A 23,346-nucleotide genomic window follows, 5' to 3' on the forward strand; every position below is an offset into this window, starting at 1 on the left:
CTTATACCAGAAGAAAAGTGATTCTATGATGACTAATAAATGACAATAATCCAACAATTTACAATGACATAGGAAATTTTCTAAAGAAGAAAATAATTCCAATTGTCTGGTAGACTACAAATAACTCATATGCTGGCTTTTGTAGATAGGCCTGTCTAACAGTTTTCTAAAATGAGCTCTCTCTGTAGATTAAATGAAATAGCTTTAATATGCCATGAAATTGTGTGTGTGTAGACAAGTTAAAAATGGAAACAAAGAAAAAGACACCTATGCCACTATTCTCACTGCTTGTGGCGCTTCCTTCCCTGCAGGTGTCAACTGAGGGCTTGAATCTAGGTCCTTGGACACTAATGTGTGCACTCAACCACTTGTGCCACCACACAGCATGCCATGGATTTTAAAGCTTGTGAATTTTTTCTTTTTTTTTACTTTAGAAACCATGCATTTACTTCGAGTATATTTAATGGAAAACATAGAAAGTAATAGTAAGACTATATAAGTACAAGTTTTTAAAGGGAAGAATTTTTCTAATTAAAAAAATTATAGGGCTGGGCTCTGCGCAGACACTTGAGCTTACATATCACTGTGTATAGATCTGGGTTGAAGTCCCCAGCTCCCCTTACAGTAAGCTCCATTTGTGGTGGTGGGGGGCACTGTGTTATAGGTTTCTCTTTATTTTCTCTTCTTTCACCCCATTTCCCTCCCTGTTTCTGTCTCCATAAGAAAAGGAAGAAAGTCAAAGAAAAAACAAAAACCTAGAGCAATGGAGTGCAGACTTCTGAGCCCTAGCAGTAACCCTGGTAACAAAAAAGAAAAGATAAAAATTTTACTTTAGGGAGTGTGGAGACAGAGAACTTTAATGATGGGTGCAGTGTGTAACTAAGTATATATACCCTGAAGTCTTATAATATTGTGAATTACTATTAAGTCACTAATAAAAGTTAGCTATTGGTTTGTATTGTTTAAAAAAACTACTTGAAAAATGCTATTTTGGAAAAAAAATGCTACTTTTAAAAATCCTGTCCTACAAGAAAACCTACATGTGTATTCAGATATATTCAAAAGTTATAAATTGTGGTTATAAAAGATAAGTTAAATGAATGTTTATTAGTATGAGAATAGTAAATTAAAAGTGGTCTAGTGAGCTGGTGAAAGAGCTCACTTGGATAGTGTACTACTTTGCCATGTGTGTGACCCACATTAAAGCTCATTCCCCATTGAACCTTTGGTGCTCAGATGTCTGTCTGTCTCACTTACTCTCTGCCTTCGCTGTCTTTATTAAAAAAAAAAAGTACTTTAAAAACGGAGTTCTAGGGGGCTAGGCAGTGGCATACCCAGTTGAGTACGTATGTCAACATGTGGAAGGACCTGCGTTTAATGCCCCACTCCTCTACCTGGAGGGAGGAAAGGTCATCTTTTTCACTGTCTCCCCCACCCCTATCATTTTCTCTCTTAGTAAAAAAAAAAAAATTGGGAGCCAGGCAGTAGCGCAGCGGGTTAAGCGCAGGTGGCGCTAAGCGCAAGGACTGGCATCAGGATCCCGGTTCGAGCCCCCGGCTCCCCACCTGCAGGGGAGTCGCTTCATAGGCGGTGAAGCATATCTGCCGGTGTCTGTCTTTCTCTCCTCCTCTCTGTCTTCCCCTCCTCTCTCCATTTCTCTCTGTCCTATCCAACAGCGACGACATCAACTACAACAACAATTAAAAAAAAAAAAGACAACAAGGGCAACAAAAGGGAAGATAAATAAATAAAATTACAAAAAAAAAAAAAAAAAAAGGCGGGGGGAGGAGGGGATGGCCACCAGGAGTGGTGCATTTGCATATAGGCACCAAGTTCCAGCAATAACCCTAGTGCCAATAAAAAAAAAAGTGGTCTAGCTAGCAACTGGCTCACTTAAAAATAAACGTAAGAGGTCTTAGTTTTTATTTCACACACACACAGTATTTGTCAGATATAATGTTGAGCACTATATATGAGATAAGAATTAGTCTAATGGGGAGTCGGGCAGTGGCGCAGTGGGTTAAGCGCACATGGCACAAAGCGCAAGGACCGGTGTAAGAATCCTGGTTCAAGCCCTGGCTCCCCACCTGCAGGGGAGTCGCTTCACAGGTGGTGAAGCAGGTCTGCAGGTGTCTGTCTTTCTCTCCCCCTCTGTCTTCCTCTCCTCTCTCCATTTCTCTCTGTCCTATCCAACAACGACAGCAACAACAGCACAATATAACTACAACAATAAAAAAAAAAAAAAGAATTAGTCTAATGGTAAAGAGCAATTTGAAACAAATTCACAAGTCTCTGGCTACTAATTGTGATATATACCATTACATTACATTACATTACATTACATTACATTGTAAAGGAGTAACAAGTTAGAAAGAACCATATTTAGATGTGGTCTGAAGCAGTGGCATTCAAGCCGAAGCCTAAAGATGACATTTCCGTGAAGAATTGTATTAGCTTGGAGATAGTTCACTAAGTTAGGTATTGCATACACTTTACATTGTGCAAGGAGCCAGGCTGGGCCCCTGCCACCGGAATAAACTACATGAAAATTGAAATGGTACTATGGTATCTCTGTCCCCACCCTCTAATCTCGAGGAACAGTGAAACCACCCAGGTGTGATGCCCAGTGCAAAAGAGAGGGGAGGAAAGAGAAGAAAAAGAATTAAAAAAAAAAAATTTATTTATTCATGATAAAGATAGGAGAGAAAGAACCAGACATCACTTTGGTACATGTGTTGCTGGGGATTGAACTCGGGGCCTCATGGTTGAGGATCCATTGCTTTATCTACTTTACCACCCGCCTGGCCACAGAGAAAGAATTTTAAGCTATGAAATGACATGATAAGCATAGAATGTTGAAAGGCAATCATGTTTATTTTATGGAGAAAGGATTAGAGAATCCAAAGAGATGTGTGTACCAGTGTATTAAGGCAGAGGAAAAGTATTAGTTGGCATTGGGTATTGTGTCCAGTCACAGGAAGATAAATTATAACTTTCTTTTAAAAAATTTATTTATGAGGGTTTTTTTGTTTTTGTTTTTATTTATTTTTTATTTAAGAAAGGATTAATTAACAAAACCATAGGGTAGGAGGGGTACAATTCCACACAATTCCCACCACCCAGTCTCCATATTCCACCCCCTCCCCTGATAGCTTTCCCATTCTCTATCCCTCTGGGAGCATGGACCCAGGGTCATTGTGGGTTGCAGAAGGTAGAAGGTCTGGCTTCTGTAATTGCTTCCCCGCTGAACATGGGCGTTGACTGGTCGGTCCATACTCCCAGTCTGCCTCTCTTTCCCTAGTAGGGTGGGTCTCTGGGGAAGCGGTGCTCCAGGACACATTGGTGGGGTCTTCAGTCTAGGGAAGCCTGGCCAGCATCCTGATGACATCTGGAACCTGGTGACTGAAAAGAGAATTAACATACGAAGCCAAACAAATTGTTGAGCAATCATGGACCCAAAGCTTGGAATAGTGCAGAGGAAGTGTTAGGGGGATACTCACTGCAAACTCTAGTGTACTTCTGCTTTCAGGTATATATTTTGCAGTAGTTTACGGATACGTGTGAAGATATGCTCTCTCTCACAGAAACTGGTGTATATCTAGGTTTTTGGACTTTGTTAGAAAGTGAACCACCTGAGATGGAATTAGAGTACACTGTGAAAGGAAAGGTCTCACTCGAGTAATGAAGCTGAAGGGTTGTCATTCCACACGTGAAGTCTCTGGACACAGTCTGAAGTGAAGCATGTTGAAGTGGCAATCGTGTTGTTTAGGTTGTGATCGGCAGATGCAATATTATTTGATATGGATTGGGAGAGGCATAGGGGAAAGTGGGCCCTATCTAATGATTCCAGGACTGGGGGAAGTAGAGGCTCTATAGTGGAGATGTGAGGTTCCTGCTGTCTTAGGGTTCAAAAAGACAATGGATAGTTAATGTTATCATCACATTATTTGGTAATTGGGTTAACTTTGAAAAGTCCTTTTGTTAGGGTTTGCTGTACAGTACCCAGTATCTTGTATATAGCTGTGCTATTGGTTGCTTCTGATCTGCTTGGTCTAGGCTTTTGAGAGAGTCTGCATATCAATTACACAGCCTATATATCAAAAAGATTCAGTTTGTGTTTTGAAAAACTTCGAGACATACAATTAATTTTCCCCCTCTCATATTAATTAACTAGTGATTTATATGACTACATTTTACTAGGAGTGTACATAAACACCATTCCTACCACCAAAAGACTGTGACCCATCCCTCCCACCCACTCACACCCCCCCACTGGCCCAGGAAGCTGCATGTCTACCCCTCACCACAGGGTTTTTACTTTGGTGTCCTACTTACAATTTGGTCAGGTCCTGCTTTTAGTTTCCCTTTCAGATCTTCTTCCTCAACTTCTGTTGATGAGTGGGATCATCCCATACTCATCTTTATCTTTCTGACTTAGCTCACTCTACATAATTCTTTCTAGCTCTGTCCAAGATGGGTCAGAGAAGGTGGGTTCATTGTTCTTGATAGCTGCATAGTATTCCATTGTGTATATATACCACAGCTTTCTCAGCCACTCATCTGGTGTTGGGCACCTGGGTTGCTTCCAGGTTTTAGCTATTATGAATTGTGCTGCTATGAACATAGGAGTACACACCTCTTTTTGGTTGGTTGTTATGGAGTCCTTGGGGTATAACCCCAGGAGAGGAATTACTGGATCATATGGAAGGTCCATGTCTAGCCTTGTGAGAGTTTTCCAGACTGCTCTCCACAGAGACTGTACCAATTTACATTCCCACCAGCAATGTAAAAGGGTTCCTCTGTCCCCACAATCTCTCCAGCATTTGTTGCTGCTGTCCTTTTTGATGTATGCCATTCTTACAGGAGTGAGGTGGTATCTTAGTGTTGTCTTAATTTGCATTTCTCTGACAATCAGTGACCTAGAGCAGTTTTTCATATGTTTGTTAGCCTTTTGGATCTCCTCTGAGGTGAATGTTTTGTTCATATCCTCTGCCCATTTTTGGATGGGGTCATTTGCTTTTTTGGTGCTAAGTTTGCTGAGCTCTTTGTATATTTTGGTGATTAGTTTCTTGTCTGTTGTATGGCATGTGAAGATCTTCTCCCATTCTGTGAGGGTCTCTCTGTTTGTTTAATAGTTTTTGGATGTGCACTAGCTTTTCAATTTGATGTAGTCCCATTGGTTTGTTTCTGCTTTAGTCTTCCTTCCAATTGGGTTTGATTCATCAAAGATGTCCTTGAGGTGTAGGTGGGGAGGCTATTAGTGGCACACCTGGTTGAGGGCACATGTTATAATGCACAAGGGTCCAGGCTCAAGGCCCAAGTCTGAATTGCAAGAGGAAAGTTTCACAAACACTGTTGCAGGTGTCTCTCTCTCCTTTGTTGATTTTTTGTTCTAGCAACTATCTCAATGTTAGTATTCCTCCAGACTTTGATTTTTATTCCTTATCTGCACAACATACTCTCCCTATAACACCCTTTCTCTCAGCTTGACCTACTGCCTACTTAATATTGCTGTCTCTTAACATATCTAAAAAAACAAAGTAATTGGGGACCGGGTTAAGCACACACAGTATGAAGTATAAGGACCTGCATAAGGATCCCGGTTTGAGCCCCCGGCTCCCCACCTGCAGGTGAAGCAGGTCTGCAGGTGTCTATCTTTCCCCCTCCCTATCTACCCCTCCCCTCTTAACTTCTCTCTGTACTATCCAAAAAAAAAAGTGATCATTTTAAATTTCCTTTTTAATATTTACTTATTTATTTGGGGCAGAGAAATAGAACTGTGATTATCATTCCTGTGAGTCTTACACTTTTTCCATTGTCACCTCAAGTGACATTTTTCAAGTTTTTTTTTTTTAATATTTGATATTGGGGATCAAACCAACGCTTCCTGCTTTTTCAGACAGAGTGAGACACAAGAGAGTCAGAGAATGAAAGAAAAAAATAGCATTGAAGCTTCTTTCAATGCAAAACCTACATGTGAGCTATTTTGTCAACTTCATTTTATTTTTTTCTCACAGATATTCTACATTCATTTCAATAAATGCTAATACAGGCTAGGGTATCAGATTGTACAGTAGCAGAACACACAGAAAAATAAGCAAGACCGCTACATGTTACTGTACACAAAAGTAAACTCAAAATGGATCAAAGTCTCAAATGTTAATGTGGAGAGAAAAAAAATACATAGAAGAAAATACTGGCAGAACACTCATTTGAAAATATCTTTGGTGGGGCCAGATGGTGCTGCACCTAGGCAGACAGCTCATGTTACAATGTGCAAGGATCTAGGTTCAAGCCCATTCCCCTCCTGAAGAGGAAAACTTCATGAATAAAGTAGTGCTGCACCTCATACAGCTTGCACTCTTGCGCACGATCTCTCTCAGTCTTTATCCAATATGTAAAATGCATATTTTTTTAAATTTTGCTTTCCCCCCTTTTGTTGCCCTTGTTGTTTTATTGCTATTGTAGTTATTGTTGTTGTTACTGATGTTGTCATTGTTGGATAGGACACAGAGAAATGGAGAGAGGAGGGAAAGACAGAGGGGGGAGAGAAAGATACCTGCAGACCTGCTTCACTGCCTGTGAAGCGACTCCCCTGCAGGTGGGGAGCCGGGGGCTGGAACCGGGATCCTTATGCAGGTCCTTGCACTTCGCGCCATGTGTGCTTAACCCAATGTGCTATCGTCCGACCCCGAAAATACATTTTTTAAAAAAAATGTCTTTTGTGATTCAAGTCCAATAGCAAGGAAAACACACACACACACACACACACACACACACACACACACACCATAACAATGGAGCTCCCCCCCCTAGTACATTGGTTACCTCAAAATGTTGTACTGGGACTCAAACTTAGGCCACACAGTGGGTAGGGAAATGCCCTCCCCATTCAACTGTCTCTTCACCCCCTAGAACATTTTCTAATTTTTTTATATTTATTTTATTTGTTTATTCCCTTTTGTTGCCCTTGTTGTTTTATTGTTGTAGTTATTGTTGTTGTCGTTGTTGGATAGGACAGAGAGAAATGGAGAGAGGGAGGGGAAGACAGAGAGGAGGAGAGAAAGATAGACACCTGCAGACCTGCTTCACCGCCTGTGAAGCGACTCCCCTGCAGGTGGGAACATTTTCTAATTTTTAAAAATCACTATACTGGGGTGGGAGGGGAGATATGATTTATAAGACAATGCTGGGCTTGCAGACAGCATAATGATTATGCAAAAGACTTCATGCCAGCAGCTCTAAGGTCCCAGGTTCAATCTCCATCTCCACCATAACCAAGAGCTAAGCAGTTTCTCTATCTTTCTGTATCTCATTAAAACCTCATAAATAACCTATGGACATCTAATCTTTGATAAGGGGGCCCAAAGGATTAAATGGAAAAAGGAGACTCTCTTCAATAAATGGTGCTGGGAAAACTGGGTTGTAACATGCAGAAGAATGAAATTGAACCACTTTATCTCACCAGAAACAAAAATCAACTCCAAATGGATCAGAGACCTGGATGTCTACCCCCACACACACACACACAAACATTATGTTTTGCACTTTAAAATGTTGCTAGAAGGTCTAGTAGTATGGGAATAGAGAAGTAGTTGTCTGTGTAGTTTAGTTACTGGTTAGAAAATAATTGGATTCTAATTTTCAAGGCACATCTCACAAACCAAAAGCAGTATGATGCGAACAACAAAAATATATATTTTAGTTTGATAGGGTAGAGTTTATGACTGGTTATTTTGACAAGAATTGTTTTGGTAAGATGTGATATCAGAAATCATTAGAATGATTAGCAGAGTAATTAGAAGCTTATGTATTCAATAGATTTTTCTACTGTTTTGGATGGGTGGGCCGAGGTTAGTGAAGATTCTTGGTTTAGGTTGAGAGCATCTGAAGAATACTTGTTTATGTGGTAATAATATCAAAGAGGAAAAAAGCTTTGTGTGGCAGGCAAAGTAAACATGAAGGAAAGTTACCACGGTGAATGGGAAGCCAGAATATTCCAGGTATAATTATTCTCTGATAGAAAGGAGAGTTCTTTACTTGTATCTGAAAGTAAAGAGATAGTGTAGTAAAAAAAAGTAAAGAGAAAATAAAGAGATAGAGATAGAGGTTGGGAATTAGTAGGCTTTTAGATTCAGTGGTAGGAAAAAAGGTGAGAAGTAATTGTTCATGAGGGATATTGGGAGCTAAGAGAATTGTAAAGATGATGAACATGAAGTGGGAATTTATTCAAGAAGCACGGTTTTAGGGTAAACAATCCTCAGTGTTATTAGCCGTCATGCCCACCAAATGCTGAATGGTTAAATAAAATATAGGATGAATGGCTTATGAAAACATTATGCTACTTCAAAGAAAAGATTGTTTTATTAAAAGCCCAGAATGGGCAAATTGATACAAACAAAAAAGATTGATTGATTGCCTAGGCAGAGAAGCTCTGAGGGGCAATGGCACTAAACTATATACTTTAAATGGATTAATTTTGTGGTTTAGGAATTATATCTCAGCAAAACTATTCTTACAAAACTTTCTAATAGAAAATTGTGAAAATATAGAAAAGCTTTGATAGGGAGATAAAAACAACCCACAGAGATTATCACTGTGTTTATCTTGTGGCTCCATATAACTTCTTATGTTATAGCCAATTATACGATTTATTTATATTTGTCAAAGCATTTCTCTTAAGGTTCTTTTAGCTTATTTATTTGTGCTTATTTGTTTCTTTTCAGAACCAAATGTTCTAGCTGGCACTTTAGTTGCCCATACAGATGCTGTCTGGGGTTTGGCGTATAGTGGCATAAAAAATCAATTACTGTCTTGTTCAGCAGATGGCACTGTTAGGTTGTGGAATCCACAGGAAAAATTACCATGTATTTGCACTTACCATGGAGACAAAGGTAAGACTTGTTTCTCTGTAAAGAGCTTGGTTTATTCTCTCCTTTTCATTGCTAGGGCCATTATGCATGAGTGATTCCACTACTTCATAAATTTTTTTCCTTTCTTTTTTCTTGCACTTTTTGGCTGGGGTTATACCCAGTGTTCCATGCATTATTGTGCCACTCTTGAGCCAGCTTTTTTTAATTCAGAGAGGGAGGCAGAAACAGCATAATACCAGAATTTTGCTAGCACTGTGGCACTCCCATGTGGTTCTTGAACTTAAACCTGGGCCATACACATGACAAGGTACTTACTTGCTCTACCAGGTGAGCTATCTGTCTCCAGGCCTTGGTTTTTATATCCTTCAAAATTTTTAGGTAAAAAGATTGGGGCAATAACTAATTGGGTAGGCTACCAGCTTTGCAATATTGAGGTTCAATCTCCAGGACCACATGTTATAGTGGTACTTTGTTCTTGGTCTCTCTCTTTTTAAATAAGTAGATTTTTTTTTAAATGAATGCAGATATAGAAAGGAGGGCAAAGCACTACAGCACTGCTCTATCAGTGGAGCTTCAGAGAGCCATGGTGCTTAAACTTGGGGCTTTGTGCATGGTAAGGTTGAACTATCTCCCGACCCACTTAAGCTTCTTTTTTCTTTCCCTTTTTTTTTTTTTTTTAATATTTTATTTATTGATTGATGAGAAAAATAGGAGGAGAGAGAGAAAAAACCAGACATCACTCTGGTATATGTGCTGCTGGGGATCGAACTCAAGACCTCATGCTTGAGAGTCCAATGCTTTATCCATTGTGCCCCCTCCCAGACCACTTCTTTCCCTTTTTTATTTAGAAGACAAAAAGTATAAAATAATGGAGTTGTATTTTTTGTTGTTTTAATATCTTTGTTTTAGTGAGAGGAAGAAACCAGGTTACTGCTCAGCTCTGGCTTATGTTGATGCTGGGAATTGAACTGATAGTGTGATTCCCTGGGAGATATGGTCAAAGAATTGTAAATCTTATGATACTCTTTTTATTCCAAATCTTTTAAAAAGATTTTGGTTTTAATTATCTTTATTTATTTATTGGATAGATAGCCAGAAGTTGAGAGGGAAGGTTGAGATAGAGAGGGAGACAGAGAGACACCTGCAACACTACTTCACCATTCACAAAGCTTTCCCCTTGCAGGTGGGGGTGAGTGGCTTGAACCTGGGTCTTTGCTCATTGTAACGTGTGCTCAACCAGGTGTGCCACCACCCGGCCCTAAAGATTCATTTATTATATATGAGAAAGGAGGCAAGACAGAGCATCACTCCAACACATGTTGAAAATGATCTTTCAAAATACATCCTGTTGCTCATTGCTATTTGATCTTTTCTAGCACCTGTCCTGTATGTATATAACATTGGAGTAGATAAATGAGATTACACATAAGAACATTTGCTTCATTATGACTGCCCAGAAAGGTCATAAAAGGGATAATAGTTTGACATACTTGAAAACTGGACTGAGTGGTGGTGTGTGTGGTTGAGTACATGCTCAAGGACCCAGGGTCAAGCCACCGGTCCCTACCTATAGGGAGGAAGCTTCGAGAGTGTTGAAGCAGTGCTACAGGTGACTCTGTTGATCATAATCAGTGTAAGAGAGAGAAAGGAGAGAGGACCAGAACATCACTGGTACAAGTGATGCCAGTGCTTGAACTTAGGACCTTATGCTTGAGTCCCAACACTTTATCCACTGTGCCCCACCCTCATGCCACGGCTTGTGCCACTTTAGTACTGAAAGTACTCTGTTCAGCATGCAGCCTTTATTTTCATAGATCCCAAAATTCAACTTATATTGGCTGTACAGGTTTCAGACAGGTGAAGAGATTTCCCAAGAGAGTAATTTTGTAATATTTCTTTGTTTTTCTTTTATAATTTAACATTGATTTACAAAATTACAGATAACAGGTACAACTCCACACCGGTCCAATCACCAGAGTGTTTTTTTCTTCTTTTTAATACTAGAATCTATATATATATATGGATAGAGACAGAAATTGAAAGCAAGTGGGGAAGAGAGGCGAAGAGAGACAGACACTGTAGCCCTGCTTCACCACTTGTGAAGCTTTCCCCCTGCAGGTGGGGACTGGAGGCTTGAGCACGCGTACTTAACCAAGGTGTGCCACCAAATAATTTCTTTATGTAGTCTCAGAGACTGAACTCAGGGTCTCATACATGCATTCTGCCACTGAGCTCTCATTCCCTGCCCAGTTTTTTTTTTTTTAATTATTTATGTTTATGTAATATGCACAAAGCCTCCCTCCACTATCACATGGGATTCTCATTTTCTCTTTGTTAGTCTCATGTGGATTGAGTTCAGGGCCCTTCACATGCAAAGCAGGCAGTCTACTGCTAAGCCACTCCCCATGGCTCTTAAGAACATAATTTTGACAGGTATGATCTCTTACATTAAGAACTCTATATTTTTCTTAGGATGTCAAATAGAAGTTTATGAAACTAGATAATTCAAGGTGAGTGTGACCTGTTAAACCTCACCATCCAGACACAAAATCCTACCATCCAAAACATGTTGTTTCACTTTTCACATTATCAGGAATACTTGAACTCGTATAAATTACTGTGTTTACACTTTATCTCTTTGTCTTCTTTCAGAGTATGGAGTACCTACATCAGTTGACTTTATAGGCTGTGATCCGGCCCATATGGTGGCCTCTTTCAACACTGGTAGTACAATCATTTATGATTTAGAAACATCACAGTCATTGGTAATGCTTTCATCACAGACGGATTCTGGTAAGATTTTTTTTCTTTTCTTTTAAATTTTGTTTTATTTATTGGGTATTGAGAGGGAAGTGGGTGATTGAAATAAAGGGAGAGAGCACAGCTTCAACCCTACAGATGGAGACTAGGGGCTTGAACCTGGATTCTTATGCAGTGGAACATTTGCTCAAGTGAGTACATCCAGCCCCTGTGATAGTTTTCACAAAGCTTTAGAAAGATTTACTACTGGGTGGTGGCGTACCTGCTTGAGTGCACATGTTACAATGAGAAAGGACCCAGGTTGGAGCTCCCTGTCCCCCCACCTGCAGTGGGGAAGCTTTTTTTAAGTGGTGAAGAAGTGCTACAGGTGTCTCTGTCTCCTTTTTTTCTTCCTCTCTCAATTTCTGGCTGCCACTGTCCAATAATAAATAAAGCTTAAAAATTTACTACACCGTAGAATAGATTTTTTTTGTTACCTCCCATATTTTGTTTACTCAAATACTAGATGGAAAATTCAGGTTTAGGGGGATCAGGCAGTAGCACAGTGGGTTAAGTGCAGGTGGCACAAAGCTCAAGGACTGGCGTAAGGATCCCGGTTCAAGCCCCTGGGAGGGGAGTCACTTCACAAGCGGTGAATCAGGTCTTCAGGTGTCTTTCTCTCCCCCCTCTTTGTCTTCCCCTCCTTTCTCCATTTCTCTTTATCCTATCCAACAACGATGACAATAATAACTACAACAATAAAACAACAAGGGCAACAAAAGGGAATAAATATTTTAAAAACAAAATAAAACTCAGATAGTAATTTTCAGACTTTTACTAGAAGTAAATATTGTCTTATAAAGACTGTTTATTTCATGGCAGAGAAAGACCAGGGCACCACTCTGGCATATCCAGTTCAGGGATCAAACGTGAGTCTTAACACTTGCAAAGTCCTGTGCATCCCACTAAGTCACCTCCCTAACCAGTTTTCAGTGTTTATACTGACAGTGCCTGAGTCTGTTAATTCATTAATTGTTGACAAATTATGTCCTAAGTCATTTATTTATTCATTTATTATCAATGCTTTTTTCAGAGGAGACAGTTTTCAGGGCCAGGAGTTAGCATCTCCAGTATAGTACTGTGTCATTGCAGGGCTCTGGGTTTGAGCTCCAGTACCACTTGGTATTTCACTGAACGGGTTCCTTGCATGATGGAGCAGTCCTCTGGTATCTCTCATCTTTTTGTTAAAAAATAGTAAATGACAAGGAAGAGGAAAAAATGAAAGAAGGAAGGGGAAGAAGTGGGAAGGAAGGAAATGAAGGGAAAAAATGAAGAAGTAAGAAAATTGGGTCAGGGCTGCCCATGCATACACAGAACCCTGAACTCATTTCCTAGCACTGCATTATAAAGGGGATGCAGGTAGGGACACCTCATTTCCACACCCATCATTAATTATGGTGATCATTACTGTCTTTCAGATATAACTGTGTTTGATGTGCTTTTATTCATTGTAGGTATTATATTTATTGCTGATACAGTTCGTTTCATTTTGGGCCTGTTAACAGCCAATTCCATTTGACTCCTGAATCCTTTTGATGTGATCCTGCTAGACATTGACAGTTTGGTCATCATGGCTGTCATAGTTCTAAAATTGGTCATTGGGTTATTCTAGCTTTGTGGACAAAGCTAGAAGTGTGTCCCCCCACCCCACTTCTAGCCAGGACTTTACTGGGGCATTGTGCCTACACGGTTTTATCCTGGTGGACAGTTTTTTCCCCTTTCCCCTTCCTTTTCTCTTTTTTTCCAGGTGGAGGGTGAGAAACATCTCATGCAGTGTTGGGGTCTCAAACCCAGCACCTCACACATGGTAAAGTGTGCACCCTCTGAGTGAACTCTCTGAGGCCCTCAATTTAAGAGATTGAGTTTCCGAGTAATGGAGGAGAGACACCAAAGCACCACTCTTACAGCTCCATCATCCACAGAGTCCCATTGGTGTTGTCCTTGGTACTCCTTTTTTTGTGAGGGTTATCATTAGGGCTTTTCTGCTCTGAGACGACTTTGTCAGATAGAGAGAGAGAGAGAGAGAGAGAGAGAGAGAGAGACCGACCACAACACGGAAGCTTCTTCTAATAAATTGGGGGCCAGACTTGAATCTGGGTTGCACAGATGGCATAGTAGCACACTATCCAAGTGAGCTATCTGTCCTTGGTATTCTTTTTTTGTTGTTGGGTATCAAATACAGGGCTTACGCCAGCTCACAAGCTCCTATTGTAGGTCTTTTAAGAATTCTAAGCCACCTATATTGACAGCCTACTAAAATTCTTCTGTTGGGTTGTCAGATATGGCATGACACTTTTTTTTTTGCCTTCAGTTGCTGGAGCTCAGTGCTGGCACTATGAATCTATTGCCCCTGGCGGCCATTTTTTCCCTCCACTCCCCTCCCTCCTCCCTTTCCCTCCCCCCCATTTTATTGGTTAGGACAGAGAGATTGAGGGGGAAGGGAAATAGAGTGGGAGAAAGATAGACACCCATAGATCTGCTTCTCTGCTTATGAAGTGTCTTTGCTACAGGTGGGGAGCCTGGGACTTGAGCATCTGTCCTTGTGCATAGTACTGTGTGTGCTTAACCAAGTGTACCACCATTCAGTCACCCACTTTTTTTTCATGACACAATTTTGCATAGAAAAACATTAAAAAAGAGGGACCAGGTGGTGGTGCTCCCACTTTAGCATGTACATTACCACCATATACAAGGACCTGGGTTCGAGCCCCTGCTCTCCCTACTTACAGGAGGAAGTTTCATAAGTGGTGAAGCAGGTCTGCAGGTGTCTAATCTTTCTGTCTCCCTCTTCCTTTATAATTTCTTTCTGTCCTATAAAATAAAATAGAAAGAAAAAGAGAGGAGGTGAGGATAGATAGCATAATGGTTATATAAAGTCTCTCTCATGCCTGAGGCTCCAAAGTCCCAGGTTCAATCCCCACACCACCATAAGTCAGAGCTGAGCAGTGTTCTGGTTAAGGGTGAGGGTGTCTCGGGGAGGAAGGGAAAGAAAAACAAAAAAAGTACATCATAACTGTTATGTCAACCCAATATTTTTACTAAGCTTGATTTAAATTATAAGATATAATAGTTCAAATTTTTATTTTTCATTCTAACTCTAGAGTCTTGTTTTTTGGTTCTCAGATTTTTTTTTTTTTGATTTACACTCAAGTTTCAGCATTTAATGATTCCTTAAAAAAAAAAAAAAGCCATCATCCAACTTAGAAGTGAAGCTTTGAATTTTAGTACATTATTCTTTATTTTTCAGGTATCCAATCCAGTAATCACATTAACAGAGTAGTAAGTCATCCAACACTTCCTGTAACAATAACTGCACATGAAGATAGACACATCAAATTTTTTGACAATAAAACGGGTAAGTTGCCATTTTTTAAAGTTATACTAGTAAGATTATAAATTTGAGATAATGAGAAATCCCATTCTTCTTTATAAGTACAGTGATTTTTACTCAGATGTGATTGTTAAACCATTTGAACTCAAGAGCTCTGCTGTATTTAATATAGGACACTTTAAAATGGATGTTGCTTTATCCTTTATATAATTGCCATACTTTGATTTCTACTTGTCATTAAATATAAAGCCTATATTTGAAGAATTTTCCTTTGCGTAGCAGAAAAACTCTTTTTTTTTTTTTTGTTATTTGGCATTTAAATCATGTTCCAAAACCTCTTTTTCAGTAAACAAAATGATACTGTGTAAATTGCTTATTTTCAGCCTACCTGGTGGTTTGTTTATTTTGTTGTTATAAAGTAACTTGATGTCATTTTTATTGTTGTTATTTGTTTGTTGCCTCTAGGGTTATTGTTGGGGCTCGGTACCAGCACTAGGAATCCGTTGCTCTTGGTGGCCATTTTTAACTGGACAGGACAGAGAGAAAGTGAAAAAGGAGGTGGGAGATGGGAAGAGAGAAAGACACCGGCAGATCTGCTTCACTGCTTGTGAAGCGTCTCCCCAATAGGTGGAGAGCTGGAGGCTCAAACCCAGATCCTTGTGCAGGTCCTTGCAGATGCTAGGTACACTTAACTGGATGCACCACTGACCAGATCTCAACAGTTATTATTAATATCCATTTATTGGATAAAGAGGAAGAGATACCTGTTGCACTACTTTCCTATTCATGAAGTTTTCTTGCAGATACATTAAGGGCTCTGGAGTCGAGCGGTAGTGCAGTGGGTTAAGTGCACGTGGCGCAAAGCGCAAGGACCAGCATAAGAATCCCAGTTCGAGCCTTGGCTCCCCATCTGTAGGGGAGTCGCTTCACAGGCGGTGAAGCAGGTCTGCAGGTGTCTTTCTCTCCCCCTCTCTGTCTTCCCCTCCTCTCTCCATTTCTCTCTGTCCTATCTAACAACAACGACCTCAACAACAATAACTACAACAACAATGAAAAACAACAAGGGCAACAAAAGGAAAATAAATAAATAAATAAATAAATAAGTAAATAAAATTGAGGGCTTGAACCTCAGTCCTTGCCCCTTGTAAATATTTGCTCTACTGGGTGTGCCACTGCCTGGCCCAATTGTATATAACTTATGTAACAGTTATTTAACAATACAGATCGCATTTTATTTTACCATAGGGTTATTTCTTAACGGTTGTTTTATCTCATTATTTAGAATACTACATAAAATTTTGCTTTGCCTTCATTTTTTTTTAATTTCTTTAATTTTAAAATTTTATTTATAGAAAGGAAACACTAACAAAAACCATAGGAGAAGAGGGGCATAAATGCACACAATTCCCACCACCAGAACTCTGTATACCATCCCCTCCCCTGATAGCTTTCCTAATTTTTATCCCTCTGGAAGTATGGACCCAGGGTCATTATGGGTTGCAGAAGGTGGAAGGTTTGGCTTCTGTAATTGCTTCCCCGCTGAACATGGACATTGGCAGGTTGATCCTTACTCCCAGCCCGTCTCTCTCTTTCCCTAGTTGGGCAGGGCTCTGGAGAAGTGGGGTTGTCTGCCCAGGGAAGTCCAGTTGGCATCATGTTAACGTCTGGAACCTGGTGGGTGGAAAAAAGAGTTAACATATAGAGCCAAAAAAATTGTTGACTAATCATGAAACTTAAAGGCTGGAATAGTGCAGATGAAGATTTGGGGGTCTCCGTTTTGTAGATAGTCAGGCTTATTTTAGTTACATTCCAAAGGGCCCATGATTATACTAGTGTTTTGTTTGTTTGTCTGTTTTTTCCCTGAGCCCGACATCTGATAAATATTGTTGACTATAAACCCCACTGATTTGATCTGGGGCCCATGTTTATTGCTTACCTTCTTTCAGACAAGTCTTAATACGTAAAAGAAGCTTCTGTGAGGAGAAGCTCAAATGGTCCAAGGATATGAAAGGGCTTCCAAACAAGACAGTTAAATGTTAATTGTAATAATATAGGGCAAGAAATTATCAAACAAGTCAGCAAATTATAACCATAAATTTTACTCTTTAAAGGTTACATAAGGCATGGTCATAATTTTTAGCTTTTTTTTTTTTTTTTTTTTTTTTTTGCCTCCAGGGTTATTGCCGGGGCTTGGTGCCTGCACCACAAATCCACTGCTCCTGGGAGCCTTTTGTTTTGTTTTGTTACCCTGGTTGTTGTGGTTATTATTATTGTTGTTATTGATGTCATTGTTGGATAGGACAGAGAGAAATGGAGAGAGGAGGGGAAGATGGGGAGAAAAAGACACCTACAGACCTGCTTCACTGCCTGTGAAGCGACTCCCCTGCAGGTGGGAGGCTCGAACTGGGATCCTTACGCCGGTCCTTGCGCTTTGTGCCACGTCTGTAACCCACTGCGCTACCGCCTACCCCCCATAATTTTTAGTTTTTAAGAATATTACATAAGATTTAAGAATTGATAGGAAAGGGGGAAGAGGGGAAGAGACACGTGCAGCTGTTTCCCTGTCTGTGATTTTTTTTTTCTTTGATTTAATAATGATCAACAAGACTATAGGATAAGGGGGGGGGGTATATTTCCCACCACCAGAGTTTCATATTCCTTCCCCTCCACTGGAAGAGATGTTGTTTCTTTTTGTGGGAGCATGGACACAGGATCATTGTGGGGTGCAGAAGGTCTGGCTTCTGTAATTGCTTCTCTGCTGGACATGGGAGTTGGCAGGTCAATCCATAGTCCCAGCCTGTTTCTATCTTTCCCTAGTGGGGCAGGGGGTCTGGGGAGGTGGTGTTCCAGGGCACATCAGTGAGGCCATCCATCCAATGAAATCCAGTTGTTGTCATGGTAGCATTTACAACTTGGTGTCTGAAAAAGCGTTAAGATATAAAGCAGAACAAATCATTTAATAATCAGGAATCTAAGAGTAAGACTATAGCCAATGAGATTTGGGGTTTCCATTTTAGAAAAACCTAGTAGCTCTATTTAAGGTGTATTCCAAGGGGCCCATGACTTTACTAATTGTTGCCTGAGCCTAGTGCTGTCTGGGGAGATGGAGTCAAAGCTGGAAATAAGACTAGAAAGCTGGAAGAGTGTAACTCCCAATTATGGGGAAAGTATACAAGTATGGTTAACTGTAAACCCCATCGATTTGATCTGGGGCCCATATTCAGTACAGGAGCCTGTTCAGCCTCTGCAACATTGCAGGTCTGAACTCTTAATTCTGTGGTCATAGCTAGGAACATTCAGGCTGCACTCGTAGGATTCGTCTTAAGTGGCAGAGTATGCCGACCCAACCTCACTCCGGAGAAAGGGGCAGTCCCCGCAATTGTTGACCCACATAGAGGGCAAGGTCTTGCTTCACCACTTGTGAAGCTTTCTCCCTGCAGGTGGAGACCTGGGGCTTGAACCTGGGTCCTTGGGCACTGGTAATGTCTGTACTTAACCAGGTGTGCTGTCCCTAAAATAATATTGTTCTAGTGATTATCTTTTTAAAATTTCTATTGGTTTGCAACATATGTTTCAGGTGTATAATTTTTTTAATGTTGATGCTGTGTTATAATCTTAAGATAATATTTATGGCAACTTCTTTTTTTTTTGTTATGTTTCATTTAGGTAAAATGATCCATTCTATGGTAGCTCATTTGGATGCGGTTACCAGTTTAGCAGTAGATCCTAATGGAATCTATTTGATGTCTGGAAGTAAGTGTAAACTTCTGTGCTGCCTACAAATTGTTAAAGTAGTTGGTACTCAGTAATGATTGCTGCTTGTTCTCTTACAGGCCATGACTGTTCTATTAGATTATGGAATTTAGACAGCAAGACATGTGTGCAAGAAATCACGGCGCATAGGAAGAAATTAGATGAATCAATTTATGATGTTGCTTTCCACCCATCAAAAGCATATATTGCGAGCGCAGGGGCTGATGCTCTTGCCAAAGTTTTTGTGTGAATCAACAAAAACTCGCAACATAACAAGATTTGCTTGGACAAAAGGGGGTCTGCATCACTGCCATCCAAAAGGTTTCTGATATGACACTACATGTGATCTACCTGGTGAAGGCTATCTGGGGCAGACATAAATTGATGGAAATAACATCTTAATGTTGGCTCATCAATTTAAATGTACTTACTGTATTTTGTCAGACATAAAGGAAAAAAACTCCAGTATTTTTTATCATACTGGATATGAACTGTGCGTGTGTCTGCTTTTTGGGTATGTTTAAACCAATGTGGAGTCTGATCTTTCAAAAAAGACTTTTATTTTGGACTCTTTGGTGTGCTGCCTTAGGGTTAGGAATGTGGTGCTCTTGTGGGGGGGAGGGGGGAAGTGAGCTCCAAGAATAGCTGTTTTTCATCTCTTAGTGATCTTCTGTTTATCAGTTGAATGCCACAGATTCCCTTCTAAACTTATTTTGCTTTAAAGATTAAAAAAGAAAGAAAGAAAATTTAACTTTAAATATTTTAGCATTAGTTGCACAAAATGTTTGGATAAAATTCTAGTTTTTATAAGTCTTTTTATATATTTAGCCTGTCACTACAGTGCTCAAGATTGTATTGAAGTTTTTCTGCATTATAAAACCCTAAAACAGAGATCTCACTGACCCGCTGCCATGTAACCACACTCTTTCCTTTTTTGCCTAATACAGCTCAGCTAAGACCTTCATAAAGATGCTAAATCATCTACATCATCATATACTTGTCTTCATAAACCAAGGACTATTAAGTGTATTACAATTAAACCGTGGGGTTTAGTACTCCAGATGAACTCTTAAAAAAAACTAATCTTGGCATCCTATCACTATGTGATATTTTGTACATCTTACTGTATTTACAAGTTTATTTATCAAGGATTATCCATCTTGCTAATAGCCTATTATTTATTTCACTTTTGTTGGTCTTTATATTCTTTTATTAATGTCCTAAAGGAACCTGTATATCTATTTTGGAATTCTTTGAATTGTCTAAAATAGACTAAAAATGGAATATTTTATAGTTAAAGTAACAAACCAAGGTTATTCCTTCCATATACATATCTTGGTTTACCATGATTCCAAACAAAACTATCTTGTTTAAAAAATATTTGGCATAAAATTTTATTTGCATTACAAATAGTATACAAAATAGTTGAATCAGGATAAAGAAATCTGCTGTGGTTGGAATAGTTATCCCCTGTTTTATTTTTCAGATGTGCTTAATTTTATGGTGTAACTAAGGTTTTGTTTGTGTAATGCATGATTAAGACAATAAAGTATTTTTTCTAGTCTTCCAAAAAAATCTTTTCTGACCAGTTTGCGAGTTTTGATGAGTTTTGTAAGGTTTTTGTTTTACAAACTATGAATCAGCAAATTTTTAAGATTGTACCACTTAGCAAACATACAGTTGTTGAAAAATAATGTATATAAAATGCATATAATAAATATTAAATTGTGTACCTGTATGTTACTGTTGGCTACATTATTTTGTGTTGAATAATAAAGTGCAATACTTTACTCTCCATAATTAAACTAGGAAATGGAGATGCTTTCTCAGTGAGTGCTTCATTTTATACTGTTCTTTTAAACCTTGCACTGTTTACTGATATTCTAATAAGATTAGAATAGTAACACTACTAAGAATGCCTTTCTAAATACTTTTCCCCAGTTGTGGGGATTAAAAGAGTTATCAAAGTAAGTTAGACAATTCAAAATAACCAAAAAAAGAAAGACAGAAAGATCCAGTTCTAAATAACTTCTTTAGACATCCTGTTACTTTAATTTGAATATCAGTTAATGATGTTATCATTTTTTACTAAACATACCTGTTTCCACAAAAAATTCAGCAATGAATGCATTATTTATTAAATTTTTTTCACATAATGGTTTTATATACCAGAAAACTTTATCCTTCAACAAGGTAATATTTTTCTTTGATGAGACTTGCAGGTGGAATTAGGTGTAAGATCAGAAAATTTATGTGGCAAATTCTATTTGAATGCTATTTCAAAAAGAAAGCTGCATTTAGTAAGAGCTTATCATCTGTTGATGAAACACCAAAACTTCAGATTTTCCTAAAATTAGATAATTTTTGTTTTTCTAAACTTGAGTCAACTAATGAGCAAATTGAAAAGAGCACATTTCTCTTTTTTCCTTTTAAAACAATTTAAGAACATTTCTAAAGCTATAATTGTCTGGCAGCCATTAAATACTATTGCTGTTTTTAATACATTACTGTTTAACCGAAATGTGATTATCATTGCAATGCATAAACATTCACCTCTTTTGGAATGTGTTAAAAGTGAAAAGAATAAAAATTAGTATGTATGTTTATTTTTCTTTTATTAATGTTTATATTTTCTCTAACATTAAATATTTGGAAGAGACTAAAAGTATGCAAAATGAATGTCTTATTTTCATTTTATTTCTGTGCTTCCACTTCAGCCTTATGGAAAATATATTGATTCATTTGACTATTGAATAAGTGCTTTCTACATAGTTTACTTTATATGCTCACAATATGCATACTTTCTGAATATCATATTCTGCTTTTTTTTTACATATTAGTTGTTTATGTCCAGTTCATTCACCTAAATTATCCACTGAAGGCCGACATCTCATTTAGTGCATTAAAAATATAAACGGACTGGCATATTTTAAATTTAGGCATGCTTGGGTTATATAAATCTTTAAAAATTTTTTACTCTCAATTGTTAATCTTTTAGATTGTTTTGTTTGTAAAAATACAATAGTAACTTGTATTAATTTCTGCTTTTGCTGTTTTATATGTTAAAAAAGTATTAACTTCCTCATCTTAGATGTCTCACGGTTTTGTCCTTCATAAAGTATTTTTTAAAGAACTAATGACTGAAGATTGGGTTTTCATTTAAGTTGAAATTTTTTAACAGCTAGTACTTTTAGCTGAGTTAGTGGTCTGTTTATGGAGGGCAGATTCATGCTTAGTTTAACTTATTAAACATAAATTCTTCTGGTAGCACAGAATAACCATATTTGCAGCTTCTTATAAAAGGGTAAGGACGGGAGAAATGTCTTTTCCATACTCTATTTTGTCAATTTTTTTGTACAGTATTGAACTAGCAATTTTAACTGGGCTCCTCCTGATAAATAGTCCTTGATTTCTTTTACAAGAACTAAAATTGCTGGAATCAAAATATTTCCTCAAAAAACGTATATATACATTATTGCAAATAGTTAACACTTCTATTTAATTGTTAACTATTTTCTGTTAAGATCGATGTTTGTGATATGAATTAGCATATGCAAATGGATGAGAGGACTGGACAGACTCTAAAGACTAAAGATAAGGCAGGGTGGGATGATAGAGCATCTTTGAGGTGATCCTTATTGGTAAAAGTCACATTAAGGGAATTTTGATGTTCATTTTTCTTGGAACCAACCTCACAAGCTTAATCAAATGAAAATGTTAATTACCAAATGTTTTTGTTAAACCAAGTAACCAAGAGCACCTCATACTGTTTTAACATGACAAAGAATATGTATACTGCTTAGAACATTAGGCATTCAATAAATAATTGAATGAAAATAAATATACCTAGTGTATTATTTTTTTTAAGGGTAAACATTTATTTGAATTTAGTTTTCTGGTGATGATAGCCCATGTAGGAAGAGTTCAGCAGCTCCTGAGTGGCTGTTTTTCTGGACTGAGCTGTGCTATGCATTCAGTGCAAAGTCTTCCAGAAGTCTGTAGCTGATGAACTGCATTAGCCAAGTATCTGGTTAGTGCATGATTTTAAGGAGAAAGTTCAGGTTGGTCTTTCCACAAGAATTAGTAAATTCAGAAAAAAACATATTTACTAGCATGAAAGGCAGATATGAGAGAACTAGAGTGTCTCTCTGGCATATCTCCCTGACATAAAATCAGGGTATTAACACTTCTATGTCCAAAAATAATGACAGTGCTGCTTCCCGGGCAGTATGAACTTGAAATTTTTACTATGTCCTAGAAGTAGTACAAACATTGAAGTAAGGCAGCTGAAAATAATTGTCAATCTACAATATTTTTTTCCTGCAGCTCAGCTATTTGAAAGAGTTGTTTTTCTTTTTTTTTAAATTTTTTTATATTTATTTTCCCTTTTGTTGCCCTTTTTTTTTATTGTTGTAGTTATTGTTGTTGTTACTGATACCATCGTTGTTAGACAGGACAGAGAGAAATGGAGAGAGGAGGGGAAGACAGAGGGGAGAGAAAGACAGACACCTGCAGATCTGCTTCACCGCCTGTGAAGCGACTCCCCTGCAGGTGGGGAGCCGGGGGCTCGAACCGGTATCCTTATGCCGG

At 38.5% G+C, this 23,346-nt stretch overlaps 1 protein-coding gene and 1 long non-coding RNA gene across 5 annotated transcripts in view; one reads left to right on the plus strand and one right to left on the minus strand.

Annotated features, from left to right (window-relative positions):
* The window catches only part of STRN3 (striatin 3), an 80,945-nt gene extending 60,372 nt beyond the window's left edge, over positions 1–20,573 (plus strand). For all 4 annotated transcript variants that reach the window (XM_007516833.3, XM_060175237.1, XM_060175238.1 and 1 more), the window contains 5 exons: positions 8,727–8,894; positions 11,526–11,666; positions 14,920–15,027; positions 18,670–18,756; positions 18,837–20,573. In XM_007516833.3, the coding sequence (XP_007516895.1) occupies positions 8,727–8,894; positions 11,526–11,666; positions 14,920–15,027; positions 18,670–18,756; positions 18,837–19,006 (674 nt within the window). In that variant the 3' untranslated portion in view covers positions 19,007–20,573. The remainder of the gene's footprint in view (positions 1–8,726; positions 8,895–11,525; positions 11,667–14,919; positions 15,028–18,669; positions 18,757–18,836) is intronic.
* Positions 1–23,346, minus strand: part of LOC132533467 (uncharacterized) — a 220,658-nt gene that overhangs the window by 197,008 nt on the left and 304 nt on the right. Inside the window, exon 2 of the long non-coding RNA XR_009545360.1 lies at positions 22,036–23,087. This is a non-coding gene — a long non-coding RNA (uncharacterized LOC132533467). The remainder of the gene's footprint in view (positions 1–22,035; positions 23,088–23,346) is intronic.

The sequence above is a fragment of the Erinaceus europaeus genome, chromosome 16 (genome assembly GCF_950295315.1).
Source record: "Erinaceus europaeus chromosome 16, mEriEur2.1, whole genome shotgun sequence".
NCBI lineage: Eukaryota > Metazoa > Chordata > Mammalia > Eulipotyphla > Erinaceidae > Erinaceus > Erinaceus europaeus.